The sequence below is a fragment of the Hakea prostrata genome, chromosome 8 (assembly GCF_041222555.1).
Source record: "Hakea prostrata isolate BN-2017 chromosome 8, UWA_Hpros_2, whole genome shotgun sequence".
Classification (NCBI taxonomy): domain Eukaryota; kingdom Viridiplantae; phylum Streptophyta; class Magnoliopsida; order Proteales; family Proteaceae; genus Hakea; species Hakea prostrata.
Window position 1 is genome coordinate 44,350,775 of NC_142607.1, and position 27,692 is coordinate 44,378,466.

Genomic DNA, 27,692 nt, shown 5'->3' on the forward strand with positions numbered 1-27,692 from the left:
TAGTGTTAAAAATTTTATATTGTTTAATATTAAAAAACATTGACGTCTCAAAGAGAAGCTTAGTTCTCAATCCCAAAGGCCCTTTCTCATAATTCTGCAATCACAAGAAGTAAAGGGAAAATTACATGATTTTCCCTTTCTTGAACTCTTAGTATGTAGCATATCCTGTTAAAAGATTACTCTTGTAGTAGAATGGATTACTCTACTAGTAGAGAGGGTTTTCTGATACGATAGATAAAAGTGCCAAATACAAATTTATTTTTTTTTAATAAAATATGTCTTAGTTAATAATCTCTGAGGTTCTAAATGGAAATTACCTTCTATCTCCATTTCAGTTCTCAAAATAAAATACTGATCTTAATACAATAAATTACCAACACCCCCTCTTTTCTTTTCTTTTCTTTTCTTTTCTTTTCTTTTCTTTTCTTTTTTGGAGGGGATTAATAGGGAATTCTTGTATATAGTAAAAAACAGAAGAGAACTATTACATATAATATCAAAAAAAGTCGACTGTGATGTGACCTTTCTACTAAAGAGTGTTGGTTATTTACCAGCTAAACCCACCCTTTTGGTGATATACTAGGAAATCTATCAAACAGTCCCTCGTCAAGGGCAACACAGGAGCCACCAAGAGGATAAGAAAGGACCCATTTGGATGAGTTGTAGTGTAAACCACTTTGAGACATTTTGATATGGGCAAAACTATGGAAGGCCAAGTAGGTTTCAAAATACCAACAAGCCTCAGCAACAATAGAGATGCAAGAAGGGATCAGGTACTACATGCCCACTAAGTTTGATGCTTAGAAACACACACCGACATAACAAACAACAGATTCGTACCCAAAAAAATTAACAAAAGCAAATCTAAATTGAAAAGCATACATAGGATATATAATTCAAAAAGTTCATTAAATTTAGACAGTTTCTCCAACAGATACTCGAGAAGATCATTTGAAAGGTTTTCATTAATGGACAAATTCTTTACCTCTATGCACGAAGTGTTCAAGTCTGATGGTGCTAGCCCCTTAGCAATTAGTATACCATCAAGAGCAAAGAGACAAACTCAGACCCCAAAAAAAAAGAGAGCAAGAGACAAAACAATCTAAAGAATCCAAAATTGAAAGAAATCTAAATCTGCAGCTACAAAATTAATGAGGGGTATTCACATTGAGCTATTGTGACTCATGTAATTACAATTCAAACCAAAAGCTTGACAAAAGGCTTTGTACAATGAACAATGTACAACTACCACCTACTGAATTCCAAGGCTAAATAGGATGAATGAAACTGAATCAGAAGATGGTGTCAATTGTTAGCTTTCTCTTAGGTGGGCTTTTCTCTATAACCTGCTTCTGTAGATCCATGAAGGTAGAGCCCTTGTGCGCAAATAATCTTCGAAGATTGATCACTGAAAGCTCACTAAAACTTGCCACTGCAAGGTCAGCTTGAACCAACTCATACCTGCATGTAGGGAAGTGGGAATCAACTATTGAGTAAACAAAGTTTGATTTGTCATTTTCACATGAATGAAATTTCTCTATCGACGAAATCTGAAAAATACAGAACATGGCCTCTAAGTAATTCCTTTGTTCAGTAAAAGGGAAAACCACTGTTTAAATCTAACAATACAAGTGTTTAATATGGATGGTTTTGTATGCAACTCAACTTCAATATTGTCCCATACTCCCATTCACTATCCATACTCTACTAATGTTCTACTAACATATAAGTATCACCCATTACTTTGTAAATCAACCAATTGCAAGTACGAAACCAACAACACAAATGAAAATTGTATTCATATTTGAAGATTTGGTGCAAACAAAAATCCAATAAAAAAATACTTATTAATGATAGATCCGGAGATTTTTCCTAGGAGATTCTATTGATTTATCACATCTAGGGCAGGTGGTCGGGCGGAAAAAAAATTTCTTGCCAACCATGGAGTAAAAAATGGCCGAACTGTCAAACACATTATAGACAAGGACCTCCTGGATAAGCAGTCTGCTAAAACATCAGCTACCCTAGGAAGAAGAATAAAGAACATTCTGTTGTATATGATGTTAGGTGCTTGATATCCAAATATCTTGTAGCGAGAAAAGAACTTCCTCATTCATATCATTTATGCAGGATAAATTCTCTTTGCATTCTGCTCCAGCATAAGGTAATTAACTTAACATGCAACCTTCCAGAATTCCATATCTTGCAGGAAGAGCTTGCCCTTAGTAATACCATGGAAGGAACCACCACTTCATTTAGCCAGGCTCTGGAGTGGTTAGGAGTACGACCCATAGAGGCCCTAAGAGATTTTTAACTCAGTTTTGTCAAATGCCTACTGAGCTAACCCCTTGGGATTGTACCTATTAGATTTTTATTACGAGTTCACCTATATATAATTTCAGTTAACATTGTAATTCAATATGTACAACGCCTTAGGTACTTCCATATTAAACCAAGTAATACGTGAGTGAATGGAAGTCACTGTGAGTAACCACAAAATTTACAGAAAAAATCACTAAAATATTGCATAAAAAGCAAATTGAGATACGTACGCGGGGTGAGAACCAATCAGTCCCACGGCCATCATGGTACAGTTGTGAGCAGCAGTTATGCCTCTTGGGTCATCCTCAAAGACCACACACTTGGACGGCTTCCGGTCCAACTGCAAATATACAGTAAGAGGCACATACACTCCCATTTTAGTCAGATCAACTCAAAACATCACCATTGAAAATTTTTCTTCCATCTAACATCCTTTACACCAAAAAAATCAATTAAATTCAGTAATAAGGTTAATCCAAACTTCAACCAAGTCAATTAGAATCAATTAATTGTGTGTTTCATCACTTAATTCCACCGATGCTTGTACGCCAGTTTCAACTCCATGGAATCAGCATCCACAGGATTGTAGTTCATTAAAAGTTAAATGTTTGGTTACCTTGATCCTGTGAACTGATTCATCTTAAAAAACGGTTTGGTTACCATGATTACGTGACTCCCGGGTTTTTACACTCAGGATAAATTTGGGAGAATCCATGTAATTAACCTCACAACATGAATTCCAAATAATTCCAATTTTTAGAGGACTTCATAATTCCATGTGATTGTTGGTTCAGATGTGAAATAACTGAACAAGTAACCATACGATTAATTAAAAATTGGACTCATGAGTCAAATCCATGGAATTACGTAACCAAATGCACTCTTAAGAATTGCAAGCAGATGATCTGACTTGCACCAGTGATAGCTATCCAAAAATGCTGTCTAGTTCAAAATTTTGGGTGCCTGTGTATTTTGACATGACGTTCACTTTGGATAAAATTCAAATAGCAGTACACAGTGAATTATTTTTTAGGTTGATTATTATTTATTCCTCCTTAAAAGTTTGGGGTCTCAAGCCTGTTAATTTTCTACAGCCAGCTCAGGTCGGCAGGACATGAAACCCCAATATATAAAGTTTTAAATAAGCACAGGATTCATTTAGCTAAAAAGGCAGTCTAGATACCCCAAGGGTATGTTGTGGAACATGTATGTTCTTTGAAATATAATATCATGTAAATGTGTTTGCAGTTTGTAAGACAAAATATATCTTGGAAAAGAAGTTATCCAGGAACGTGAAAAATCTAATACTTTCAAGCTTTTTGGTTAGATGGTCAGAGCCCCAGCCATACCTTTACAGCTGCAGAGAGGAATCTATGAGCTATAGATTCCATTCCATCTTCCTCACTAACAATTGCCTGTAGTCCCAAGATGATATAATAAGTTAGACTAACCCAGACCTTTTGTATATGTTGCATTACGAAATAGCAGAAGTTCACTAAAAATGGACAATGGTATCAAAGTCAGCCCATCATATGAGGTTAAGAGGCTCATATGGGGGCAGGATAGTGGAACGCAATTTGGAAGATAATGTAGTCTGAGACACTAGTTGTGAATAATGATAATTCTGTCTGAAACTCAATAAAAATGAACAGATAAAAGTGGGAAGAGTGGGGTTGAGACAAGACCCAGGAAATCTAGTATCAGAATCAAAGAAGATGGGGGATGAGAAACACAGGCTGTTGGGGTACAATGGTTTTACACACTACGAATATGGTACTGCATTGTTCTTAACAGGCAATCAGGATGCAGAGATGAATACCGAAAGAGCAATCTAACAGTTTTTATTCAACTAGATTATATTCCTCCAGTATAGCATATTCTACTGATACTAAAGTAAGTGATGCACTCTACATAAATGCACAAGCATACATGCCTTTTTGCATTTTCAGTTACATTAATCTAAAACAGAAACAACATAAACAATCATAAGAATTCCATACACTCCAGTGACATTTGTCTCATATATTTCATACTTACAGCCACCTTGATTCCCCAGTACTTCTGATTAAACCTTTATGGCAGAGCTAAAAGGACCATACCAAACTTGATTTGCTAAAGAGATCCATAAGAGCTTATAATCACCTCAATAGCAGCCAATCTGATGTAAAACCAGCTTAAACCAACAAGAAGATGATGGATGGGTACTTCTACTAACTAAAGCTACTTAATGCAGTCAATACTCGATTGGGCCAAGAAAGAACTTTGTTGCAGATAAAACACAAAAAATGGACCAATTTAATCGAGTTGTCAAGGCGTTGTGTAGCACATCAAGATGCCTTATTTTTGGATGGATGCGCTGGTCAGACAGCCTTGTAGGTGTTGCCTTAGTTGTTTATCTCCTCCAGTGTCTTGGGTTGCCCAGTGGTTTGACAACTATGACTTCAGTAGGGGAGTTTTATTTGGTGTGTGCAGACGACTCTGAATGAAAATATTTTTTACACATTACAAAATTGAATATTTGACTATACTTCTAGTTTAACCATACTAGGATTTATTAAAGTTTTATATTTTACAAAAGCCCCTACATTGAAAATTGCCCCTCTATCAAAAATCCAAAATTTCTTTTTACTTGAAGGTGTTGCCCCCTCCCCTTTTCTTCTTTTTTGCTTCTTTGTCGGTGAATGTAAACAATCCTTTCTTACATATGAAGCATAAATAAGTCAACATTCCGTTTACTTAAACAATATGAAGCATAAGTAAAATTAGGTGTTTGTCCTTTTGGCACACATAGGTGTCTGTAGGCAATGGTTTCACACTGAGATCTCAGTATTCAGTAATTCAATATCACTCTGAGATATTGCATTTCGGTCAAGGTGTCTCAGCTAAGCTAGTTCTTAAATTATAGCATTTACAACCTGTGGTTGAAAGTCAAACTCGATTTTAGACATGATTTTTAAAATCAGATAGCGTCATTGTATTCAAATAAAAAAGCTCAAAATCTAGTAGTATTGTGTTCAAAGGCCCAATAGGCTATATGGCAAGTTTCAGACCTAAATTGGGTCAAAAAGCACCCAAGATGATCTACTGAGGTGGCCAACTCAGCGAGATCTTGCCAAGACCTCTGTCGAACTCAGTTTTTGGACTGCCAAGTTGGTCACTGAGACTGAATTCTGGAACCATGAGGTCTCTCACCAATAGCTTTTGTCAGTATTTCACTAACCACAAGGACATCTACTACTTGACTCTTTCACTACATAAACAAAGGCAAAAAAGGATAAGCATTCATTCAATCCTAAAATTGTGGGGCTGGGTTTAGAGCCACTACGATGTACAGAAGGGTCTACTTCCTTCAAACTAATAAATAGTTAAATACAGAGGACAACCACATAGATGGTAGTGGATCCTTGTAGATAAGTAACTAATAATTAGAAACTATTTATTGATATGGTAACCTAATTAGTGACTAGGCTAAAAAACGAAAAATAAAATAAAAGGATCCCCACGACCTTTATTCAGTGGACCAGGAACACACACAGACCATGGGCATGATCTTGCCCCTCAGGGAACTTCACAGAGAAGCTTACAGAAATAGATCAAGAGAAAGTAAAAATTCAAGAGAGTATCCCAAACCTGGAAATATTTCTTAAGGCCCATTTGCTGCAAAACTTCTACCAGATTTATCCTGTCAAGATATGAAACAGCAGCACAAGGGATACGAGCAGTAGAGACAGCATCAAGCCATTCCTCCAATCCGTCGATGGGTTTTGTAAACTGAGGAACAAAGATAGCAATCAGCTTATCACAAAAAAGTTGTAAATAAATTACAGAGACTTTACACCCAGACATATTGGAGGCTAGAGCTCTTACTTCAAGAAGATTCTCATAATATAACTGTGAGAGCCTTGTTTTCAATCTATCCAATTCACTTTTTGCTTTCTCCCAAAGCAAAACCTGAACATATCAACAACTCGTCAGGAGGCACAAAGAAGTGTATTAGCATTGCAATTAAAGTACTTCTCGGATAAACATCAGAAAGAAAAAACAAGAAGAGGGGCATAGTTAAATTCTTCCCTCAAAAAGCACTCATCAAATGATGCCATGGGAAACAAGATCCTTCCTCCATATCCATGTATGCAACATTGAATACATAGAATGCACAAATATTGTATTAATATAGCCCCAGACCATCTGAAATGAAGATTTGCCCTAACAAGCAATGCAATGTCCAATGGTTTCTCAAAACATGGCTGAAAATGAAGGGAACTCCACACCATATGAATTACCCAAACCCTGATCTTTGATATGGAAATCCATTAAACAAGTTGTCCAGGCATGGCCTAAGTGATACGAAAATCCATTAAACTAGTTGTCAAGGCATGGCCTAAGTGACCCACCAAAGCCAATACATACCTTGTTTGATGCAAAAAACCCTGCTTTGGATGCCCAAGAATTGCCCAACAGCACACCTTACTATTATATCAGTTTTGAGACACTTCTCGAGCTTGCATTGATTTGCACCAACTATTTTTTCCTTTTTTATGAAATTTAAATTATATCCAATGCTTTGCCTCATTATCCATTTGTCTCCCATATTAGGTCATTATTAGCGTAATTATATCAAATTGAATTGGTATGGCCTTTACACTGCATATAAACAACAACAATAACAACAACAATAAGCCTTGTCCCAACTAAATGGCCCTCCAATCAGTTCTGTTCGAGGCCATGCTAGATACAAGGCCTAAGCTATACATATCCTTTCTCACCATTTCTCCTAAGGTTATCTTAGGTCTACCCCTAGCTCTTCTAGTTCCTTCAATATGGATTATATCACTTCTCCGTACAAGAGCATTTATAGGTCTCCGTTGAACGTGGCCATGCCACCTCAAACAACTTTCTCTAAGCTTATCACTTATGGGAGCAACTCCCAAACCAACTCTAATATGATCGTTTCTTATCTTATCCATCCTAGTTTTGCCACTCATCCAATTATATAAACACAATTATATAAATTATAATTGTAATGCAGCCGCTTCATCACTATATAGAGTGAAGTAGTTCACTCCACAAATATTTTTATGTAATATTATAAATCCTTTTGGCAAATTGCAATAGAAGATTAAAATTGATAATTTCACTTCTAATGGCATCTTGTAATTTCCATTCTGTGTCTCTGCCCCACCCCCTTCTGCAACGCCCTTTTTCCTGATATTTGCGATCTCAAATCCCAACCCAAGTCAGATAAGGGCTAGCAGTTATGAAAATGAATGATGGCCATCACCTCAAATCCTCAATCCATCAAAAAATACCACCTAACCTCCAACCCCCCCCCCCCCACACACACAAAAAAAAAAAACAGAAATAAACAATCCTGTTTAAAGCTTTTCTTAATAGTCAATATCCCCAGCAGGAGAAATATGAAGATATACACTGCTGACAAGCTAGGTGGAATATGATTCCTCAGGCACAGAGCACGACGATACACAAAACATTTTACACAACTGCCACTTCAAAAATCCCATTTCAGAGTAACATTGCTGTCCATTTAGATTGATGATCTCTAAATATATAGTAGTTATGCATCCTGCAACAAAGGAATCCTCAACAATAAATCCAATGATGCTGGAACCTCATGCTTAGGCAACTGAATCTCCACTACTGTCATTATAGTTATGGCTGTAAGTATGAAATCTGTCATTGCTGTTTAGGTTTCGCAACTTAACATTTATAATTGATATAAGGTGGTGATTAGCAAAATCAAACCTCAGTCTGACATTCGTCAGTATTAGATGAGGAAGCATGTCTAGTAACTCCAATACTCCATCAGTAGTCAACAACGACGACAATGATACTGACAAATTCTGTTTGGAAATAATAGAGATGCAGCAGAAGGGATGGACTGGAGGAGGATTCAAATAAAATGACAGATCAGGGAAACACTCAAACAAGTCCCATTTTTCTTTGCTGGAAGCCTGGAACCCTGTGGCTGGTGGTTGGAAGTTCAGCAGAGATAGATAGTTTGATGGTATAATTGGATGAGAATAAAAGCAACTACCACCAGTTTTGCTTCCCAGATACGCAGATCAAATGAGAAGTTTTGAGGAGAGGGGGGGAGGAACTCCAGCTGGTCACAGTGTGGCATAGTGCTCCTTTACTTTGTGCACAACAACTGCAACATCCCCATGGAAAGATGAAATCCCCAAAGGCATGGCAGTCTTTTCACTCAGCCCTATTCCTGGGTGCAGGGCCACAACTCCATCGCACACAACCTGGTAGTTTTCTCTTTACCTTATGTCAATCTTCTAAACTATGAGACTGTGAGAGAGGGCAGTGGATAGGAGCAGGGGGAGAGAAAGGCCAGAAAAATCAGGGAGGGGAGAGTGGACGTCAGTATCAGATTAAGACAATGGAGAAACAGGGTTTCCCCCCCCCCCCCCCCCCCCCCCCAACCCTCCCCCCCGTTTAAAAAATATAAAAAAATTCAGTGGGTGAACTTTAGCAACCACAGTGACATGAAAGATTACCCAACTGCCATAAAGGGTTTTACTGGATTTCCATGTAATAAAGACACTACTGTATCAAAATTTAAAATATCAAGTATCAACAACAACCAATAAGCCTTTGTCCCAACAAAAAAAAAATTTTTTTTTTTTTTTTTTTTTTTTTTTTTTGGGGGGGTTGGCTCAGGTGGGAGATCTCGCGGATACTCGTTTTCACATGGCGAGACAGATGGAGTCGGATCTCGAGGGGAATCTCGCCCGGATCTCGCGGACTCTTATTTTGCCTTTTTTTTTTTGGCTGTTCTGCGCCTCTCACGGGATCAATCATTCTCTCTTGTTTTATGTTTGTTTTGCTCGTATAGAACTTCTTGGTTGTATAATTATTTTATTCTTGTTGGTTGTGTCTCTTGTGGTTTTGATAACTTTGTTGTTGTGCTTTGTATCTTGCTTTTCTTTGTTGCTTTGGTTCATATTACATTTGTATTCTTGCATTCCCTTCCTCTACTTTCGGTTTCCTTGGGTGCTTGTCTCTGGGTTGTTTCGCTCCGGCCACCCGTGTTCGGCCTTATGCTGTCCGTTTCCCCATTGGGACCCTCCCACCAGTGGGCCCCGAGTTGCGCCTTGTTTCTCGCCGAGATCTCACCGAGTGGTCGGTCTCTCTTTCGGTGGCGAGATCTCTCTCGAGGCGAGATCTTCTACCATGGTTTCGCTACATGGATTCTTGCCTTCCAATCAGCTATGTATGTGGTCATACTAGATACAAGGCCTTACCTATGCATATCCTTTATCACCACTTCTCTTAAGGTTATTTTAGGTCTGCCCATAGTTCTTATATTCCTTCAATCTGGATTATTGCTTCTCCATACAAGGGCATTTAAAGGCCTCTAGTGAACGTGGTTGTGCCACCTCAACTGACTTTCTCATAACCTATTATTTATCGGAGCTACTTCCAAACCAGCTCTAATATGATCATTCATTATCTTATCCTTCCTAGTTTTGCCAATTTAAAGAGTTCACGGAAAAAGCACAATCAACTAGAAGTTAAAATATCTGTGTAAACCAAAGACCTAGTTCTTTTATAGGCTTTAGAGAAGCCCACATCCACCTACTCCACGAAAAGGCTAAGGATTGAGTAATAGTGTTTGAAAATATCTTATCAGCAAAAATATACTAAATACTTCAAGCAATCAATTACTTCCAATTCAGCAGAACTCTCTAATCAATGTATGATGGAAAGTAAATATTTCCAAGCTTATTCTGAATATCATTAAGCAGAATCTTCCAAACACAAGCTTCTTCCAGCCATGACCTCCCCTCTAAATGGTCAAAGATAACTTCATTTATCCTGACCCCACTTATCCTGTCCCACCATACTCCCAATAGGTCATCTCACCATCAGTTGCTTGGCTGACAACATTGAGGAGTACGGTAGTAATCAGAAATTCATACGTTGTTGAATCCTGTATGACATATTGCACATGTCAGGACAACAGAGAAATCTTCCATTCATCCCAGTAAAGGGTTGTTTAAACAAACGTATATGATTTTCCTTGAAAATCATTAATCTTTAGAACCTACAGAGATAGCCCTTTTATTTGCATAATTTATAAGTTGAACAAAAAAATTCAAATAGTGACTGAAACCAAATCAATGTCACAAACCTTTAGCAATACATGATCAGCACCAGCATAAAGCAACGACTTTTGCACATCACTGTCTTCAGCAATCTCCTGTCCTGCAAAACAATTTTAGAGACATATAATGAATAAAGATAGTCTCCATTTACTAGGAAACTAAACAAAAAACTTATGATTAAGTTTGGAGGCACCAAGAGAGAGAAACAGAAGCAGCAAGGAGTCATTGCTCTTTCCCTCTAGTAGTATATAAGGCCAAAGTTCAAATGTAGTCAGGTAAGGATTCACGAAGTGGGTTCAGAAGAAAAATGAATGTACAGAACAGTAGCCAAAGGCCATCTTGGTTAACTAACCCATCAACAACTTTATTTTGGATGATTTTTTTTTTTTTTATTTTTTTTTTTTGGGGGGGGGGGGGTTGGGGGGAATAAATACCATCATGAACTTTACATAGATGTAATATGTTACCTTTATAAACTCCATTGAGAACTTAAAATCAATTGAACAGATCAAAACAACAAAAAGAATGAACCAAGAAAGTAAGGGTTTTGATTTGGATACCAATCCATCCCAGTTCCTCACTCAAATCAACGAACACAGAACCCCTCTAAGTTTTGCAAAACAAACAAAAATGGGTATTGAAGCAATAACACAAAGGCTTTCATTTGGAATTTTGGATAACCCATTTAACCCAGTTCCTTCATCTTAATATATCCAATTTGGTTAGCATCCCTACAGGTCATTCAATAGCATTTCTGCAGAAAGAATTAATGTCTTTACATGAATGTTCTGCTTGATTTCAGGTTCCTGCAAGGTTACGACTGAGACTCATACTCCTGAACATATCAAATTCTCCACAAAAGCAAAATGTAGCAAACACAGTAATAGGATCAAAAGGATGTACTGTCATTCAATAGGTAGCCCCTTCAGGTAATGTAGGCAAGTTTTGAATTTCAATTCTAATTTCTGTGAGTCCCTTGTTGGTGACAATTGGCTAGGGATAACTATACGTTCTTCCTTAGTAGTTCTTAGCCTTTGACTTAGTTTAGACACACCCTTAACCATATGTCTTTCAGTTAGGTCTGGAGATTCTTTAGCTGTGCAATAGTCCTTGTAAATATTATGTCATTAGACCAGTCAATCCAGGATTTTTTTGTTTTCCCTTTTAACTGATTGTTTGGACACTTGCAAACAGGCTATTCTCATTTTTATCTCTTCTTTCCTCTCCATCTCGCCTCTCTGCTTCCCTCCCATTATTCTCACTTACATTCTCTTACTCTTACCTGCAACATCTCCCTCCCTCTATCTCTCTTTTACCCTTTAGCTAGTTGATTGCCTCCCACTGCTTCAGTTTCAGATTGTATATTCAAGTAAAGAATTTATCTTGTGCCTCTCAACAGTCCATCACTTCCATATCTCTCTCTTAGGCTGTGTTTGGTAGCCAAGAAAAGAAAACTTTCAAAAAATTTAAAATTTGAGAGAGAGACATTAAACAATCATTGCATCATCATTATTTTGGTCTTATTCAAAATTTTCTTTTCTTTTCTTAGCTACCAAACATAGCCTTAGTTCCTACCTCCCTTCGGTTGTTCACTCCCATCGGTTGCTAGTTACCTGATCCTAAACCTTGCATGGTTTCTCCATATTTTCTCTACATAATAACACCCATTGAACCCCTCCCCCACCCCCACCCCCACCCCCCAAACTTTTTGTTGCTCCCCTCATTTTCTCCTCCTCTTTATTCCACCACATTAAATTCAAATGCTTTCCTACTTATGACTCATTTATTTAAATTTGGGAAACTAGTTGTTATGATCTTGTATTTGCCATCCTACGTGCTGACAATTGGATACAAATTAAAATCTGCCCAAATGTAGCCAGCAGACAAGGATCTCCTCCATATAATTGGTAGGCCAATGCCCACATGCCAAACAGGATGATCAGATTGGATCAATCTGCATCATAAGCTGTCCAGGGAGATACAACTAAGAAAGAGCAAGCATTTGCACCTTTTCAAGCTAAGAATACACTCTAAGAAATAGGACATACTCATGCATACTGCTCTAAAACAATGGAATGCACTGCTAAATTTCTTGACCACTTTTGCCAAAGATGGACGACTTCAAACCCAACAATATATCATCTTTTGGTTCCATACCACAGCCATCAGGCTAATCACATAATATAGATCTATGTTATAAAATACAAAGGAATTACTTCATGATTTTGTGTTGTTTTGTAACAGATGCAGCAATTTAGAAAGTTAGCACTAATAATCAACCCAGGACCAAGAAGGAGAGATGAAGAAAGAGGGGGAAGAGAAAAAAGAAGAAGGGAAGACCAAACCAGCTTGGGAAGAAGCTCCCTGCAATTCTGGACAAGATCCTTGGGTTGCAGCCTTACAGGCCCTTTATTTATATAAACAGATTACATAGATCTGGACAGAATATTCCATCCACTTTCAAAAAAGAACAGGAAGACTGACAATAGTAACTTCTACAGCTCACTTCAGATCAAAATCTTAATTTGCCTCAACAAATTACATAGGGAATCTGGAAATAAATCAGTGCCAAATCTAACCTTGCGATACCTAGCTTGACACCCAAGTAAGTAAAAATTCAATATTGTTCAGGGAAAACTTCCCAGATTGTCAGATTTTTAAAAAGATTTACTCAATAAGATTTTTTTTAAAAATTTTACTCAAATGAGTTTTATTTTTAAAAATAATTAGCAAATCTCAAATTTTATGATAATTTTTCCTGCCTAACTAATTTTTCCTATGAACTACCCAAATTACCGTCATTTTTTATAAAAAAAGAATACTAGAGACTTCCCACCCCCTAATATAAAGCTCTCAATTCTCAAAAAAAAAATTATATATATAGTGTTAACAACAACAACAACAAATTTATATATATAGTGTTAACAACTAGAACTGAAAAAGGGGGGAAAATGAAAGAGGAATTAGTGAGAATTATATTTTCAAGAGTACATTATTATAAAAATAAATAAATAAAGAAGTAATAATTTTGAATGCTAGTAACTTACTAAAACCTCTCAAACGTGAGAGAATGTATACCTATTTTTTAGGAATTGAATTATGAAAAAAAAAATTAAAAAGGTTAAAAATATAACTGAATATATATAAACACACACACACATATATAAGGATTGAGGGTAATCTGAGTAGTTCATGAGAGAAAATTAGTTGGGCAAGAAAAATTATCACAAAATTTAGGATTTTGTGATTATTTTTAAAAATTGAATCCATTTGAGTAAAACTTTTTTAAAAATATCTTATTGAGTAAATCTTTTCTAAAATCTGACCATCTAGGAAATTTTCTCAATTGTTTAACAGTTTTAATATATCTAAAATAATACTAGCTACAGAAGCCAGGATAAAAATTCTGGAGCCGACCAAGGTTTTGACCAATCAGAAACCAAGATTTGGTAAAAACCAGGTTCAAACTAGGTATATTTTGGTAAATTTTCAAATGTGATGGGCTGGTCAAAACTGGTTGTAACTCAAAATTACCAAACTTGTAGAACCTTGTCGAGGCTGCAGAAATCGGTTCAAATTGGTCAAAACTTGGTATTTGTTGTCAAAACAACCGAAGTTCCTGAAATATTATAGAAACCTGGTATGAGCGAGATTTGTTTCCATGCATAGGAGGAGATGTCCACAACTAGGAGACATTCAAAAAATAAATCAAAGAGGGGAAGAAAAAGCTGAGAAGAGAGGAATAACTAAAATGCTACAACTTAAGCTAAAGTTACGCTATTTTGAAGTTACGCAAGCTATTTTGTGTAATAGAACCAAAAGGCACCAACCACAGGAACAGCAAGCAGGCAAATCAACTTCAGAAGATAGGTGACAGGGTTAACTGAATCAACCATTAGATGACTCAATATCCTTTGAAGCTCAAGATGCTCCCACATTTCAACTTGTAAAACTATGGCTGTCAGTATGTTGCAAACTATAGATGGATTACCCACTCTCTATGCATGTCCATCTATAGCATATCACTGGAAAATAATCTGGCTCTACCAATTTAACAAATTCAAATTCAGTGATGGAGAATGACTTCCCATCCCTCACACCCTGCAGCCATGGAAAGTAAATCCCTTCACCTACAATAGGGACAGTGTGAGACAAAACTAAACCACCAGTGAAATTTTTTTGGGATCATGGAAATGAAACAGAAAGAGAAGTGCTGATAAAAAATAAAAGGTAGACAGAATAAAGAAAAAGGTGAATCAGTTGAATATGCAATATTTGGTAAACCCCCCCCCCCCCCCCATTGTTGAATCACCACTGGGAAAGAATGTGTCCACCAATTGGCTGTCAACTTCTATTCTTGATCAATTCCTTCCCAAGAACCTTACTGAACCGTTAGCGTTTCTTCATGCCCATTGGCTTTAGTGCATCATTACTAATGTGTTTGGTCTTCTTTGCACTGTGTTATACTGCCACAGGTACATTCTTTGCAGAGAGACAGACCATCGTTGTTGCATCAATACACCATCTTCTGGATCTTTTTTATTGACAGGACTAGTTAATCCAAACAGTGAGCTCATCCAGTATTTCCCACAAGAGACTGATGCAGATCTTTTAGTCCTTGGGGCAAGGAAAATTTTACGATCTCTAACATAACTAGTCCAGTAAAAAAGGTCCAAACTTACTTTCAAATTACTCGGGTTTCAAAGAAAGATTTATCCTTTTCCCCCTCCCATTAGTTTTTTTAATGTAGTCAAGATTTTTCAAATTGATCAGCTGGATATCAGAGTACTTTCTATTGGCCCATGGGTGGATTCTATAGATCTTAAGCTTCCAATTTTAGTGTTTGTAGATTTAATGAGCCTAATTAATAAGCCCATAATATAGGGATAATGTTAGCGTAGAAGTTAAAGTCTGCTTGAATTATATTATGATAGTTAACAGCTAAATAGAATTATGTTTTGTTCTTATCTACTTTATTGAATCTTTTAGAATGATTAGGAATCTTTTTTATGAGTCAAATTAGGAATGTTAGAAGGTCTCTATGTTGTAATACACCCTCATCAATTAGAGATTGTTTGAATAAGATCATGATTTTTTACAAGAGTTTTAGTGATGTTGAGCAATGCATACAGGATTGATATCGCAATCCTGATTTCTACTCCTTTTTTCCTCTCAAGAACATCTTCAACATTCAAGCTGTAGCTTAAGAAGATTTATGACAACAGTAAGTTGAATCATCCCCAACTGAAATTCTTCTTCTAATCCTCTAGTTCCCCAACACCTAAATCCCTTTCTGAATTTTCCTTCTCAACAAAACATCCAAAGCCTTATTTCACCATTAATAACCATTCAAGTTCATTCAATTCCTTTGGCTGCCCCATCCAACCATTAGAAAAATATATATATCTCAAACCTTAGTTTCTAATTCATCCATAATTTTCAAACTCAAGTAAGCTGCTGCTCTGAAAAAACTGCAACTATTTTTCTTTACTTCTAGAAGGTCATATGAAAGGTGCTTTTGACAAGAATTTTGCCCCGCCATATCTAACAGTTAAGACCTACAACTATTCTTCTCTACTTCTAGGAGGTCATATACAAGGTATTTTTGAAGGGAATGCTGCCCAGCCATATCAAACAGTTAAAAACTGCTAAAACTTTTTGATCGAGTCTTTTCTAACCCTGAGGAGACTCCACCCAAATTTCATATTCATCCACCCAGTGGGTTGCCTGAAATTACCATTTAACCCTCAGTCCTGCTTCTACAAGAATCCTCCTCAACTAGATATTAAAAAACCTGATTTAGTTGCAACTTCCAACATATAATCTACACTACAGTAACCTGACCACCAAATCTAACCATTAAATCCTAGCTTTGTCCTAAATAGAAGAGACTGAAATTTCAACTGAAATGCCTGTATTTTTTAAAACCGAAACGAAATTCCAATTATTTTGGAAAAGTTATCGGTTTTGACCAAAATTTTGGATGTTTCGACCAAAATTTGACCATTCCAACTTGTTTTTCCTCAGTTTTTGTTGATTTATATCCCATTTTCACTTAATTTCCATTACTCCTTTGCCTTCAAGCACCTCGTTTGCTCATCTTTTGCCTCGAAACACCTCCTAAGCCACAACAGCTACAAAGGAAACTCCGGCAGCAATAGAAAGTGAAGTATGAGCCATACCCAATTGTTCTTTATTTATTTTTGTTTTGTTCATGTCTTAAATGATCTTGTATTGCCTTAAAATTAATATATGTTTAGCCTAGGACTATGATCTATGATTGTGTTTTGCTAAACTTATTTTTTTCTTATTTGCTACCATTTTTTTCATTTTATGATTTTAATAATTATTTTCTAAATTAATTCAAAATACATATGTATATATGATATATGGGCTTCAACTTAATATATGTGAGACACCATCATTTGATCTAGTTGGTCATTTTATTTGGTTGACTTGTTGTATATGTAACCATTCTATCAAACAATTCATGTATGTTGATGATTCTATGCCTGTACTTGTCAAAACCAGTCATTTGTTAGTATACTTGAATAATAAATTTTAGTGGTTTTTGGTGGCAAAATACTAATTCCATTGTGTTTATTATGCTTTAAATAGGTAGGAGGTAGGAAATCAGATGAAATGGACATCATGTAAGGCCCTAAACATAGGGTCAAAATTTCAAAAAAAAAATCATATGTTTCGACCAAAATTCAGTTGAAACCAAAAAATTTCGGCCTTTTCTTGGGTTGAAATCCAATTTTCAACCAAAATTTTTTCCTTGGTCCTAACTCTTCCTCTCAATTAGACCTCACATCGAATTCTTGCTTTCCCAACCTTACCAATTCATCCTAGATCCTGAATTTTGACTCCTAGTTGGTTTTCTACCAACCTTAAACTACATCACTTTTATTCACTGAGATAAGGAACAAGGACAAGAGGGAGGAATTTTTTTAATGCTAAGAATACGAACTACTCGGTGTTCATATTTTGCTTTTAAAGTTTAATACAATATGCCTACACTTCAAACAGGGTTCTAGGTCATTTAAAGAAGGTTGTAACTAGTACACAAGGCTCTCCTCGCTGTGGGGATCTAGGACATTATATCAACCAATATCTTCCTTAATCTCAAAGAAAAATCTTGCTAAAAAGCCAGCAGAGAGAGTTTCCAGCTGGTTCCAACATCAATACGTTGCGGGAAGGGGGAATGATAAGAATGAATAGCGGAAATGGAAAGAAATAAGTAAAAGTGTAATAATACAAGGACTTCGTCCAATAAAAATTATCAGAACAAACGTCCTGCTATTTCCATCCAACTGAGAAGTGATACATACAAAAGTAGGACAACACTCACCCACCCCCAACTGATTTGATAAGAATCCCCCAGGGGGCCCGGGGGGAGGGGGGACAAAGAAGTAAATAATCTCCCCTTCTGTTTCAGAGGTCCCACATCTCAGGGACATTTGGTGTACAACTAAACTGGGTAATGGCCTGGGCAATCAGTCTTGGGGAAAGAAACTTTAGAGCAGAGCAATCAAATATTACACCCGATACTGTAGACCAAGGAAAAAACGACTTTTTCCCTCATTCCAAAAGTTCACATATTATTGGGTAGGTAAAATACACACGTTAAATGCTTGCAATATAATTGTTAGTAAGAACATGTTAAGTTCAAGAAACATGCTAGCCAGCATACCCTCTTCAAAGGCAAGTTGTTTCCAAGTGTTCAGCTTCAGCGCTCGAGTATCCGCCTGAACAGTGACAATAAAATCAAGTAGTGGGTCAAAAATTAAGATAATTAAATATTATGTGATAAACAAGCTATGATGCTGCTAGCAAGCATGTTCCATGTCATGAGCTGTAAATGATAGTCAAAGATTATTAATATATTTTCTCATGTACCTAATTTGCAAAAGGGACCACAGCAGATATAAAGCATGACAAAGATAAAAGAGAAATTATCAGCACTAGTCCCCCCCCCCCATGCAGAGTCCCAGGAAGGTAAGTTTGGAGTCCATCCCAACATTCTAAATTTATGCAAAAAAGTGGCTGCCCAGGCATTTGTCCTTGCAGCCCTAACTTTTAGAATTACTCTAAGCAATGGCCTCCTAAAGCATGAGTGCATGATGATGCAACCACACGAAGAGAAGAATAACTCAATTCCTCGTTCTTTCTTCTCTGTTTTGCAACTGTCTAAATTACACCTCTATCCATATGCTTAAAATTTTATTTCTTCTTTTAATTTCCATTTTATCTTATTCCTGAAAGTTCTTAAAATTAATGGTATAAAAGAGACTTCAAAAATAATTGGAAAGAGACATATCATTATGTCATTACTAAAAGCTGTCAATGTCATACAAAATTTTCAATACACATGCAAATTGGCAGTATCTACCCTTTTTTTTGTCGCTGTGAGTGGGGGTGGGGAGGGGTGTTGGACAGAATCATATTATACTGAAACAGAAAAAAGTTAGGTTACACATTAAGTAACACATTAACTATTCAAGGTCAGAATAAGAAAATCCTTTTCTTAAACAAGTAACTGAGATTCTATTGCAATACAATATATGGTACAACAACAAAGAGAGCCAGATAGATGCAACCAGGCAAAAGCAAGTATATCAACCAGATTACTTACTCAATGGAAATGTTGGGAAAAAAAAAGGATATAATGGATATAACTGCCCAAAACAGAACTTAAGCTTAAGAACTCCTAGTGTGGTTAATTTACCAGCAAACTCGGTCACCAACAATGCTAACCCTCACAAAAGAAATCGTACAAAAATGACATTGATTGAAAATATCTCACAATAGTTGATTATCTCCAGAGTCACTACTAAACTCCTTTGCAGCCCAATTACGAAGAATAGGGAGAGGAAGGGCACTTGTCAAACTATCTCGAAGGTTATTATTTTGGAGAATTTTGCAAACAAACTACACAAATGTGGACCAAGGGTGAACTTCGGGGTTCCCAATTGACTCATAGCCTGACATTCTTCCAGGATCCCATGATATGAAAGATCCCTCTAGGTTCTAAAAATCATTCTGAATTGCAAATTTCAAGATTTCCTGCTTGCGTAATTTCCTAATTGCTGCTCTCAAAATTACATGCTCAGTGTAGATAATCTTTCTCGATTCATGGATCTCTCTAAACACTTGAGAAAGTTTCCAACTTATCGGTTTTGGATGAGATGTAGTTTCCTTTTCATCTGATATGGATAGGCCTCGAATTCACAAACTATAGATTCTCCACTGCACAAACCACCAGTTTACCTACCATTTGGTAAAAAAACTATCGACTCTCACCACACTCATGCTCAACAACAGTTCTTCCCCATCAATGCGACCATAGTAATTTAGTGGGTTCAAAAGATGACCTAAAAGGTTGCAAACAGAGAACCAAATTATTACCAAAACGTTGTCCCAAGAGAAAATGAGACCAAATGCTTCATCCGGCTTCATAGCATAGCGAATCTTCTGCAGGAAACCTTCTTGTAATTTTTCATTCAGAAAATCCTATAAATAAGAGTAGCACACACATGTTAGATACTCCAACATCAAGTGTGAGTAAAACGCAACCGGTAACACACCCACCCAAACACGCACACACGACGAGGAGTTTGTGATTGTAATCACATAAAAAACAGAAAGAAGGAAAAAAAAAACCCTGGATATATCCACTCACCACATCAACTTTTAGAGGGCCGTCTAGTCTAAAAGTCTCAAAACCTTCCCCGTACTCGGCTCCTATTGCCTGATACAAATAAAACTCCCTATCAGAATTTGATTTCATTGACGATAAATCCATCAATATACAGGAAACTAAAGATAGGCAAAGCTATGGTAATAGAATCCAGTACCTCCTCCATGAAAATGTGGTTGGGCGTAATCGGAAACCCATGTTTTGGACAATTTTCATCAGACCCACATGCGCTTCTGACAGTTAGATGCTTCAGTGAGTTCAAGCGCTTCAATCCCTGACGCAAAACACTTGAATTAAAAAACCCACAAGGGGCTAAAGATAAGATAAATGAAAATACCACAGAAGTACAAACCTGTAACCTAAGCTTTGCAGGAAAGTTAGATACGTGAAGACCAAACGTCGGAGGAGGAAGCAAAGAACTGCTGATGCTGAAGTCCATGGAGACAACGGAGATGCCACTACGAAGCTCGTTCGAGCACGGATGGAATTAAAAGGTTACAGAAAACAAATTCGCCTATGTCGTAAAATCAGCGATAGCAGTGTCTGAAGAAGGCATTTCTACCACAAATGGAAGCATTCTAGAGACTCCAGAGTCCAGCCACTACGGGAAACCTGAGAAACCTCCACCTTCTAATCACAAAGGGCTCTCTCTGAAACGGAAATTTTTAATCCATCGAAGTGTGTCGGAAATAAAAGCCGCGAAGTTCCCCGGGCGGGATGAGAACCGGATCGGAGTTGGGCTGAGTGATATCGATTTACCGGTTCGGCTCAAATCGAATCAAAGGCATCGTGCGTAAAGCATATGCCAATTCTGGGCCGAACCAGACAAATTCCGACTAAATCTGATCTGCATCCGAATCCTGATTCCGGTTTTATCCTTTTATTCCAATTGTTAAGGACTTAAGGTGGCTTTTACACAATCTAGGTGCAATTTCATCAAGAATTCTCTAGCACACGTTTAGTGTGGGGCCATACATCTGAGTATTAATAAAATAATTTTGAGTACCCTACATGAATGGTGAAGAAGCATCAGGGAACAGCATGTGCTCCCCCGATATGGAGGTGATTTGAACACGCTCTTGTGCGATCTTCAGATCACTCTATGTGGTATACTTTACACTTAATAGTTGTGATCCTCCTCTTGTTATAATGTCCAATGGATCAGAAAATACCATGTCTCAAGATTTGAGAGACACGCAAAACATTAGTGTGACTTGCATGCTGCACATTTAATGCGTAGCATGTACAGCAAATTTCGATCTCGACCATTGGCTTCACCGTGCTGTGCATTTAATGCGCAGCTCTGAAGCTCGACCTCGCAAAACATACCCCTATGAAAGCAAACAAAAATTCTCTAAAAATGAAGAAGAATTTGCGAACAAAGATGGTTCTAGGTTTTTCTCTAGTTTGATTTCTTTGATTCGATTTAGTTCTCATACATGGGATTCACATAGGATACATTTAACTTAAATTGATTAGTTGAACACATACTCAAAATCAGTGGCGGAGCCACGTTGGGACCGGAGGGGGCCATGGCCCCCCACCCGGATTTTTTGAAATTGTAAAGATCCTTGTTTTTTTCCTTATATCTCTATTTTTAAATGTGAAATACCACTATTTGGCCCCCCTCCAAAAATTAAAAATAAAAATTTAAGATAAAGATGATGGGTACAAATGTCATTCATAATCTTTATCTAATGGTTATCATTAAATCCCTAGTTTTAAGGAATAATAAAAGATTAAATTATAATTAAAAACTAACTGATGATCCATGAAATTCTCCTTATGTATTCTCTCTTATTTTCATTTCCATTTATTCTCTCGTGAATCTCCTCTTTTATTCCTATTTTTTTTCTTTTTTTTCCTCACACGTCTCACAAAATATTGAAGTAGTTAGCAAACTTTGGAATTTTCCTAAATCTTCTCCACATCAAGCATTCACTCTCTCTTTCTCAAATTATTCCTTTCTCTCTCACACTCATGAATTTTTTATTAATTTACCTAATTTTTAATGTAGACTCCACATTAAAATATAATAATACATTCTAACATGGGACCTATAGTGGGTCCCACATTGCCCCACAGGCCACATACATTCGGCCCCCCCAATATTCAATCCTGGCTCCGCCCCTGCTTCAAAATCAACTGTCAATATGTATTAATCATACATGTAATTTCAATGTTGGACAGCACAAACAGCACCAGCTAGGACACAACATTACAAATCATCATTGCTGTACAATTTATTTCTTCTTTATCTATTTTATCTATCCATTGGAGACTTTTTAAGTCTCCTTTATATTGAAAACAGTTTAGTAAAACTACAACTTCAGAGGAGGGATAAGGTGATGAGGAATATCATCAATTTTACCATAGGTTCTTCACCCACTTCTAATCTCCAATATGAACTCATTGGAATCTTTCATTGTCATTTAATGACATGATGGAGATGTTTATCCTGTTTCTTTCCATTTCCATTCATTTCTTTGCAGATGTGTGCAACACACGTTCAAGTTTAAATCCAGTGATTGAAATTAATAATGTAAAGAAATGTCTATAATCCCATTCTTTCTCCTCTTTCCCTCTTCCTCACTTCTCTTCCCTCTTTGGTTAAACCCAGAATTTGTGAGGACGGATAAGGTTATCATGAATACCATTGATTTTACCATAGCCTCTCCACACACTTTGGTTAGCAGTTTCCTATCCCATCCCTGATATCAGCTATGAGCTCTCCAAGAAAAGTCAGATATTATAGCACACCTAGCAAGCATCAACACTTGTATCTGAGAAATTCATTGTTCGAATCTTTCATTGTTGAAAATAATGAATTGATTTCTGTTGCTGCTGCATATAATGAGAACAGAACTGCCATGGAATTGATCTGATCCATTTCCAGAATCCAAGGCTGTGTAGCATTATAAAGCCAGATTGTTTTCAAATTTGTTGCTTAAGAGTGCTTTCTAGATTCCAATGATGCAAAAACAAATGCACCAACACAAGCAATGGTTTATGAAGCTTTTAATCATCCGTAACCAAAGATACACAGCAGGGGTGACAAATCCAATTAAGACAAGAAGCAAAATTCCCATTGCTGATTAAATGTAAACATGAAAGGCTAAGGCAGAGCTGATTCAGTCATTGAAATATGTATATATGATTGCAAAATGGGACTATATGTACCAACATCCCTACAAGCAAATGAAGCTTTAAAAAAAATTTGCCAATTTCACTTGCAGAGAGTGTACCTTAGTCTGTATATTAGCCTGCATTCCTACCTCTACAAATCCTACCAAAAGATGAATAAGAAAGAGAAAGAAGCCTAATGTTACTGTACAATAGCCAAATGACTTGCCTTTGGTAGAAGAGGACACTGAAAGTCCACCCCTTCCACCTGATTTCCTTATCACCAGAAGTAAACTGGTGATTTGCTCCAAAAAATACAAGGTGCTCAAAACACTCCATCTTCCAAACTTCTTCTTATCTTCATGGACGTTTGTCACGTAAAACCTGAATAGACGTCATTCCTCACTCCTGTTTTTTTCACAAATGATTTTTATTTCAATGATGAATCCAACATCCAAAACAGTTTAAATCAAAATGTAGAATCTGCAGGCTACATGAATTTAGCAATTTCATTTCAAATAGGAGAAACTCCCTCTTTTAAAGGTATGATCTACATGAGTCACAACACATGCAAGGCGTTCTACTTGCTCAAAAAGTAACAAAAATCATTTGAGGAATATATGTATTAAAGATGGAACGAATTACTTCTAAAGGAAATACATGATAATCAAAGAACTCCATAGTAGCACCTATGTCCATGTGTAGATGCTTCTTTCCTTAGTGACAATCTCTAGGCATCTTAACAAATGGGTAACACCGAAGCTTTGACACTCATGTGATGATCCACATGTTCATCTTTGCAAAAAATTACCTTTCTAACATTATAATTATATGATTCACAAGTATATCTTCCCCCCCCCCCCCCCCACCCAAAAAAAAAAAAGAGAGGAAGATTCGTAAGTATATCTTCTGCTAAAATGTTTGGGATGTAGAAATTTGTGTGATATCTGCATCACATTTATTTACACCTTTCCTACAGTATTTGATTCAATTTGTAGATATATCATTGTTTGATGTAATCCCACATAATGCTTATCATTGAATGAGGGCACTTATGGTCCGGGCCCTTAGCATCCTTTTAGTGTGTGTGAAGGGGGGGGAGGGGAATGTAGGTGGGTGTCACTGTGTGTGAGAGTTTGAGTGTGTGTGTGTTTGTGTGTGAGAGAGAGAGAGAGAGAGAGACCATCCAGAGCTATCAAATCCCCCAAACTCCAAGCTGCCACAGCCATCCAAGAGTCCATGATCCTAATCATCCAGAAAATTTGAGGGGTAAAGTCAGAAAAATGATAGATTGCAAGCAAACATGGTGGTACAGTGTATGCCAGTGAACACTTGATAGAACAAAAGATATGCACAGACCAGATCAAACTTTTCAACCCTCAGTGAATCTGGCTCGTCATCCCCCTGAAACTAAAACATCCATAAATGGAAGAAAGATGAGCAGTTGTGTCATTCATAAAAGAAGCAAGTCCTAAAGGAGTGAGTCAGCAAAGGAAACATAACTTACCACAACGAGAAAATATCTCAAAAACTAACCCAGAAATCTTACTACAAGACATTAAGCCAACCCATTTTCTTCTTTTCCCTAAAGAACCACTTGGTAAACAAATAAACCACAATGAAGCATCCTTGGACAGACACCTAAAGCCAGCAGTTGGACATACAGATGAGCTCAAATTTTTATTTGTGAATGGATGGGCATTTGGATTGCGTGGCAAAATTGAATGAGATGAGCTGAGGTTGGATGAGACACCTAAAAATGGTATAGAATTGCTGCAGTATTGCCGACCGTTGGATATCTAAAGAATGGTCTGGATTGGCAAAATTTCTACTTTATATCCAAATCATTCATTTAGTCTCACTTGTAATTGTAAAGGGTCATCTTACTGTTTCTGTTAATGCATTCCAGCAGGTACTCTCACATTTAAACCTTAATTGTTCTCTTCTTTATTTTGCCTTTAGAAGATTTTCTTACTTGAATTATGAGCACTTAAGACTGTTGCTAATTCGGCACTATTATCTTTAAATTTCCTCAAGTTAACAGAGCAGACAAAGTTTTGGCTTCCTTACCTTCAAGTCCTCCTCTTCTTTGTGCAAAACTTTGTCGTATGCAGAATTTACCTTTTCAGATTGATGGACAAAGGGGGACCTCTCCTGACAAATGAAGGAAAACATTAACAATTTCATGATATAAATTGGGCCTATCCCTGTAAATCGCAAATGTAACTAGTACCTCCTTTGTCATGTTCTTCCATATCTCAAAACCCTTCCTGTCCAGTACCAGATAATCACCATTATTGTTTTTCCGAAAGCTTTCCCTGTGAAACCAAATCAAGAGCGGATGATTTACAATAAATTCACTCTAACAAGTCATGGTGAAATTTTCAGTTTCAGTTATCTTTGCAAGGAAAAGGCCTAAAAACGATACATTAGGATTCTTTTGATATACCAAAAACAATTTTTTCCAATGCTCAAATAGAGAGATAAGAGAGTACAACACAAAAGGAGAACGAACAAGAAAGTAAGAGTAACGAATATACATGAAGAAGCAAAATGGTGATCTGGGCTGGTCTTCGATGATCAGTATAGCTCGATTCTGCTTCTCGACTTTGAGTCTTTTATACTCTGTTTTGCCTTTACATTCATGCATGTCAGCAAGGACGACGGCATACGAAGCGCCACAGAAATCGCTGTAGAATTTCACGTTAAATAAAATGTAAGAACTAAGAAAGTCGAGTGAGACTTCTCGGTTCTTCAAACGACTTTACATAGTACCAAGAAAAAACAGAGTACAAGCAAGGAAAGAAACGAAAAAGAGAGGCTCAAATAAGCAGGGAAATGAAATGGGTTTTCTCGACAGATCACCATAGTGATGCATAGTATCATAGCTAGAAGATGGAAAATAAGTAATATCAAGGGAATAAAGAAAAGAACCGATGAAGAGGGAAAACGGTTTGGAGCGATAAAAGCAAGTAAGAAGGATACCATTTCTCAAATGCGCTTCCATCCGGGGCACGGCGTAAGCCGTAGACCCTTTTGCGACTTCTTGGCCGATCCGCCATTAAAGCACCAAAGTTGAGCTCTGCAAGACTGCAACTCGTTATGTAACATAGAGCTGTGGAGCTTCTAATGAAGTTTTGGTTTAGTAGTTTTGAGTTTAAACGTTATGGAAGAAAATTTATTTTAATCCCTTCCCTCCAATTTTTCCATAAACAAGATGTTCTGCCAGAGATTTTGGGCGGTAAACGAAAATTGATTTGGGAAATCATCGAAGTTCGAAGGGCCTTGATATGCCAATGAGGTAATGACAAGTGTAAAGAGCGGACTGTGTGAGCCCCACTTAATATCTTGTTGCAGGATTGCCTAGAGATTCTGCGTGCGCAGCGGCGCAGCGGCGCCGTGGAGACAGTTCTGCAGTGATCATTACCATCCCGACACGTTGCGCCTTATACGCCGTTAGATTGTACATCCGATTCATTTTCCAATAAAAAACGAATTTTAAATATTTTCCCATATCCCTAAAACCTTTAAAATACAATTCAATAAAACTAGAAATGCAAGCTTCTGAATGAAAAAAAAAAAAAACCAAAAAATGAAGTTTAAGGAACTTTTAGATTTTATACCTTCGTCTTTACCTATTTCTTCCCTTTCTGGTCTCCTTGTCACTTTTTTCCTCGGTAAGAAATGCTATTTTTCTCAAGAGGTAGCTCAAATTTTAATATATTCTATGAAAATTTGAAAAAAATGTTTAGAAGTTGAGAGAAGAAAAAACAGGAGGGTTGGTGTGGCGACTTGCAAGGTGATGTTATTTTGTTTGTTCTAGTGGTTGTGCTAATGTGGGTGTTTTCGCTTGAGATGCTGCAATTTGGTGTGGCTTGCAATTTGAGCAAAGGATTCTCAATTGGCAATTAGGACTTTACTTGGGGAGAATACCACATTGTTGAGGATATGCTTCACTTGAGATCCTTGTTTCAGGAGTATATTTTGGTGCATGGTGTTAGGGAGACTAATAGGTGGGTGTTTAGCCGGATTGGCAACGTCGGACCAAGAAATCTGTTGGATCCTCTCTCGCCTGCCTCCCAATATGTTGTAGAAGATCTTGTATGATTGGATTTTTTTTTTTTTTTTTTTTTTTTTTTTAAAAAAAAGCCCTTTTCTCCAAAAAAAAAATCAAAATGTTTAGAGGTTGGGAAGAAAAAACAAAGACTTGGGGGGGGTGGGGGGCACGGCCCAAAAACCCACAACCCCACCAAAACTCTTTTTTGTTGTGGGGGGGGGGGGGGGGGGGTGGGCGGGGGTCGGGGGGGAATCTTGGGGTGGCCCAAAGGGCCGTTTCTCTGACCCATATTGGCACAGGAATCTTGTATGGTATGTACAAAGTTATTAGAGTACAAAATGAGCACGCTTTT

At 37.1% G+C, this 27,692-nt stretch overlaps 2 protein-coding genes across 2 annotated transcripts; both read right to left on the bottom strand.

Moving 5' to 3' along the window:
* Positions 1 to 1,108: 1,108 nt before the first annotated feature.
* Positions 1,109 to 20,805, bottom strand: LOC149008088 (Haloacid dehalogenase-like hydrolase (HAD) superfamily protein). The gene is made up of 11 exons (XM_089164981.1): positions 20,513 to 20,805; positions 20,318 to 20,434; positions 20,143 to 20,211; positions 19,869 to 19,973; positions 18,154 to 18,208; positions 10,484 to 10,557; positions 6,190 to 6,273; positions 5,953 to 6,093; positions 3,672 to 3,737; positions 2,553 to 2,662; positions 1,109 to 1,461 (listed from the first exon to the last, which is right to left on the bottom strand). Exons 1-11 carry the CDS (start codon positions 20,597 to 20,599, stop codon positions 1,293 to 1,295), a joined length of 1,077 nt encoding a protein of 358 aa, XP_089021107.1. The 5' UTR covers positions 20,600 to 20,805; the 3' UTR covers positions 1,109 to 1,292.
* Positions 20,806 to 23,299: 2,494 nt separating this feature from the next.
* LOC149008089 (HMG-box (high mobility group) DNA-binding family protein) lies at positions 23,300 to 26,410 on the bottom strand. Its single transcript, XM_089167317.1, has 7 exons — positions 26,269 to 26,410; positions 25,824 to 25,973; positions 25,517 to 25,601; positions 25,354 to 25,437; positions 24,643 to 24,693; positions 24,467 to 24,528; positions 23,300 to 23,691 (listed from the first exon to the last, which is right to left on the bottom strand). Exons 1-7 carry the CDS (start codon positions 26,343 to 26,345, stop codon positions 23,679 to 23,681), a joined length of 522 nt encoding a protein of 173 aa, XP_089023443.1. The 5' UTR covers positions 26,346 to 26,410; the 3' UTR covers positions 23,300 to 23,678.
* Between the last annotated feature and the right edge of the window lie 1,282 nt (positions 26,411 to 27,692).

Excerpts from the sequence above, each read along its gene's own strand:
- LOC149008088 (XM_089164981.1), bottom strand. The coding sequence starts at position 20,599 with ATGGACTTCAGCATCAGCAGTTCTTTGCTTCCTCCTCCGACGTTTGGT. Across the intron at positions 20,212-20,317 it reads ACCACATTTTCATGGAGGAG|GCAATAGGAGCCGAGTACGG; the intron begins GTACTGGATTCT and ends TATTTGTATCAG. Across the intron at positions 3,738-5,952 it reads GCCTTAAGAAATATTTCCAG|GCAATTGTTAGTGAGGAAGA; the intron begins GTTTGGGATACT and ends TTGGGACTACAG.
- LOC149008089 (XM_089167317.1), bottom strand. The coding sequence starts at position 26,345 with ATGGCGGATCGGCCAAGAAGTCGCAAAAGGGTCTACGGCTTACGCCGT. Across the intron at positions 25,602-25,823 it reads TCACCATTTTGCTTCTTCAT|GGAAAGCTTTCGGAAAAACA; the intron begins GTATATTCGTTA and ends TTGGTTTCACAG. Across the intron at positions 24,694-25,353 it reads AAGAAGAGGAGGACTTGAAG|TTTCAGGGGGATGACGAGCC; the intron begins GTAAGGAAGCCA and ends TGGATGTTTTAG.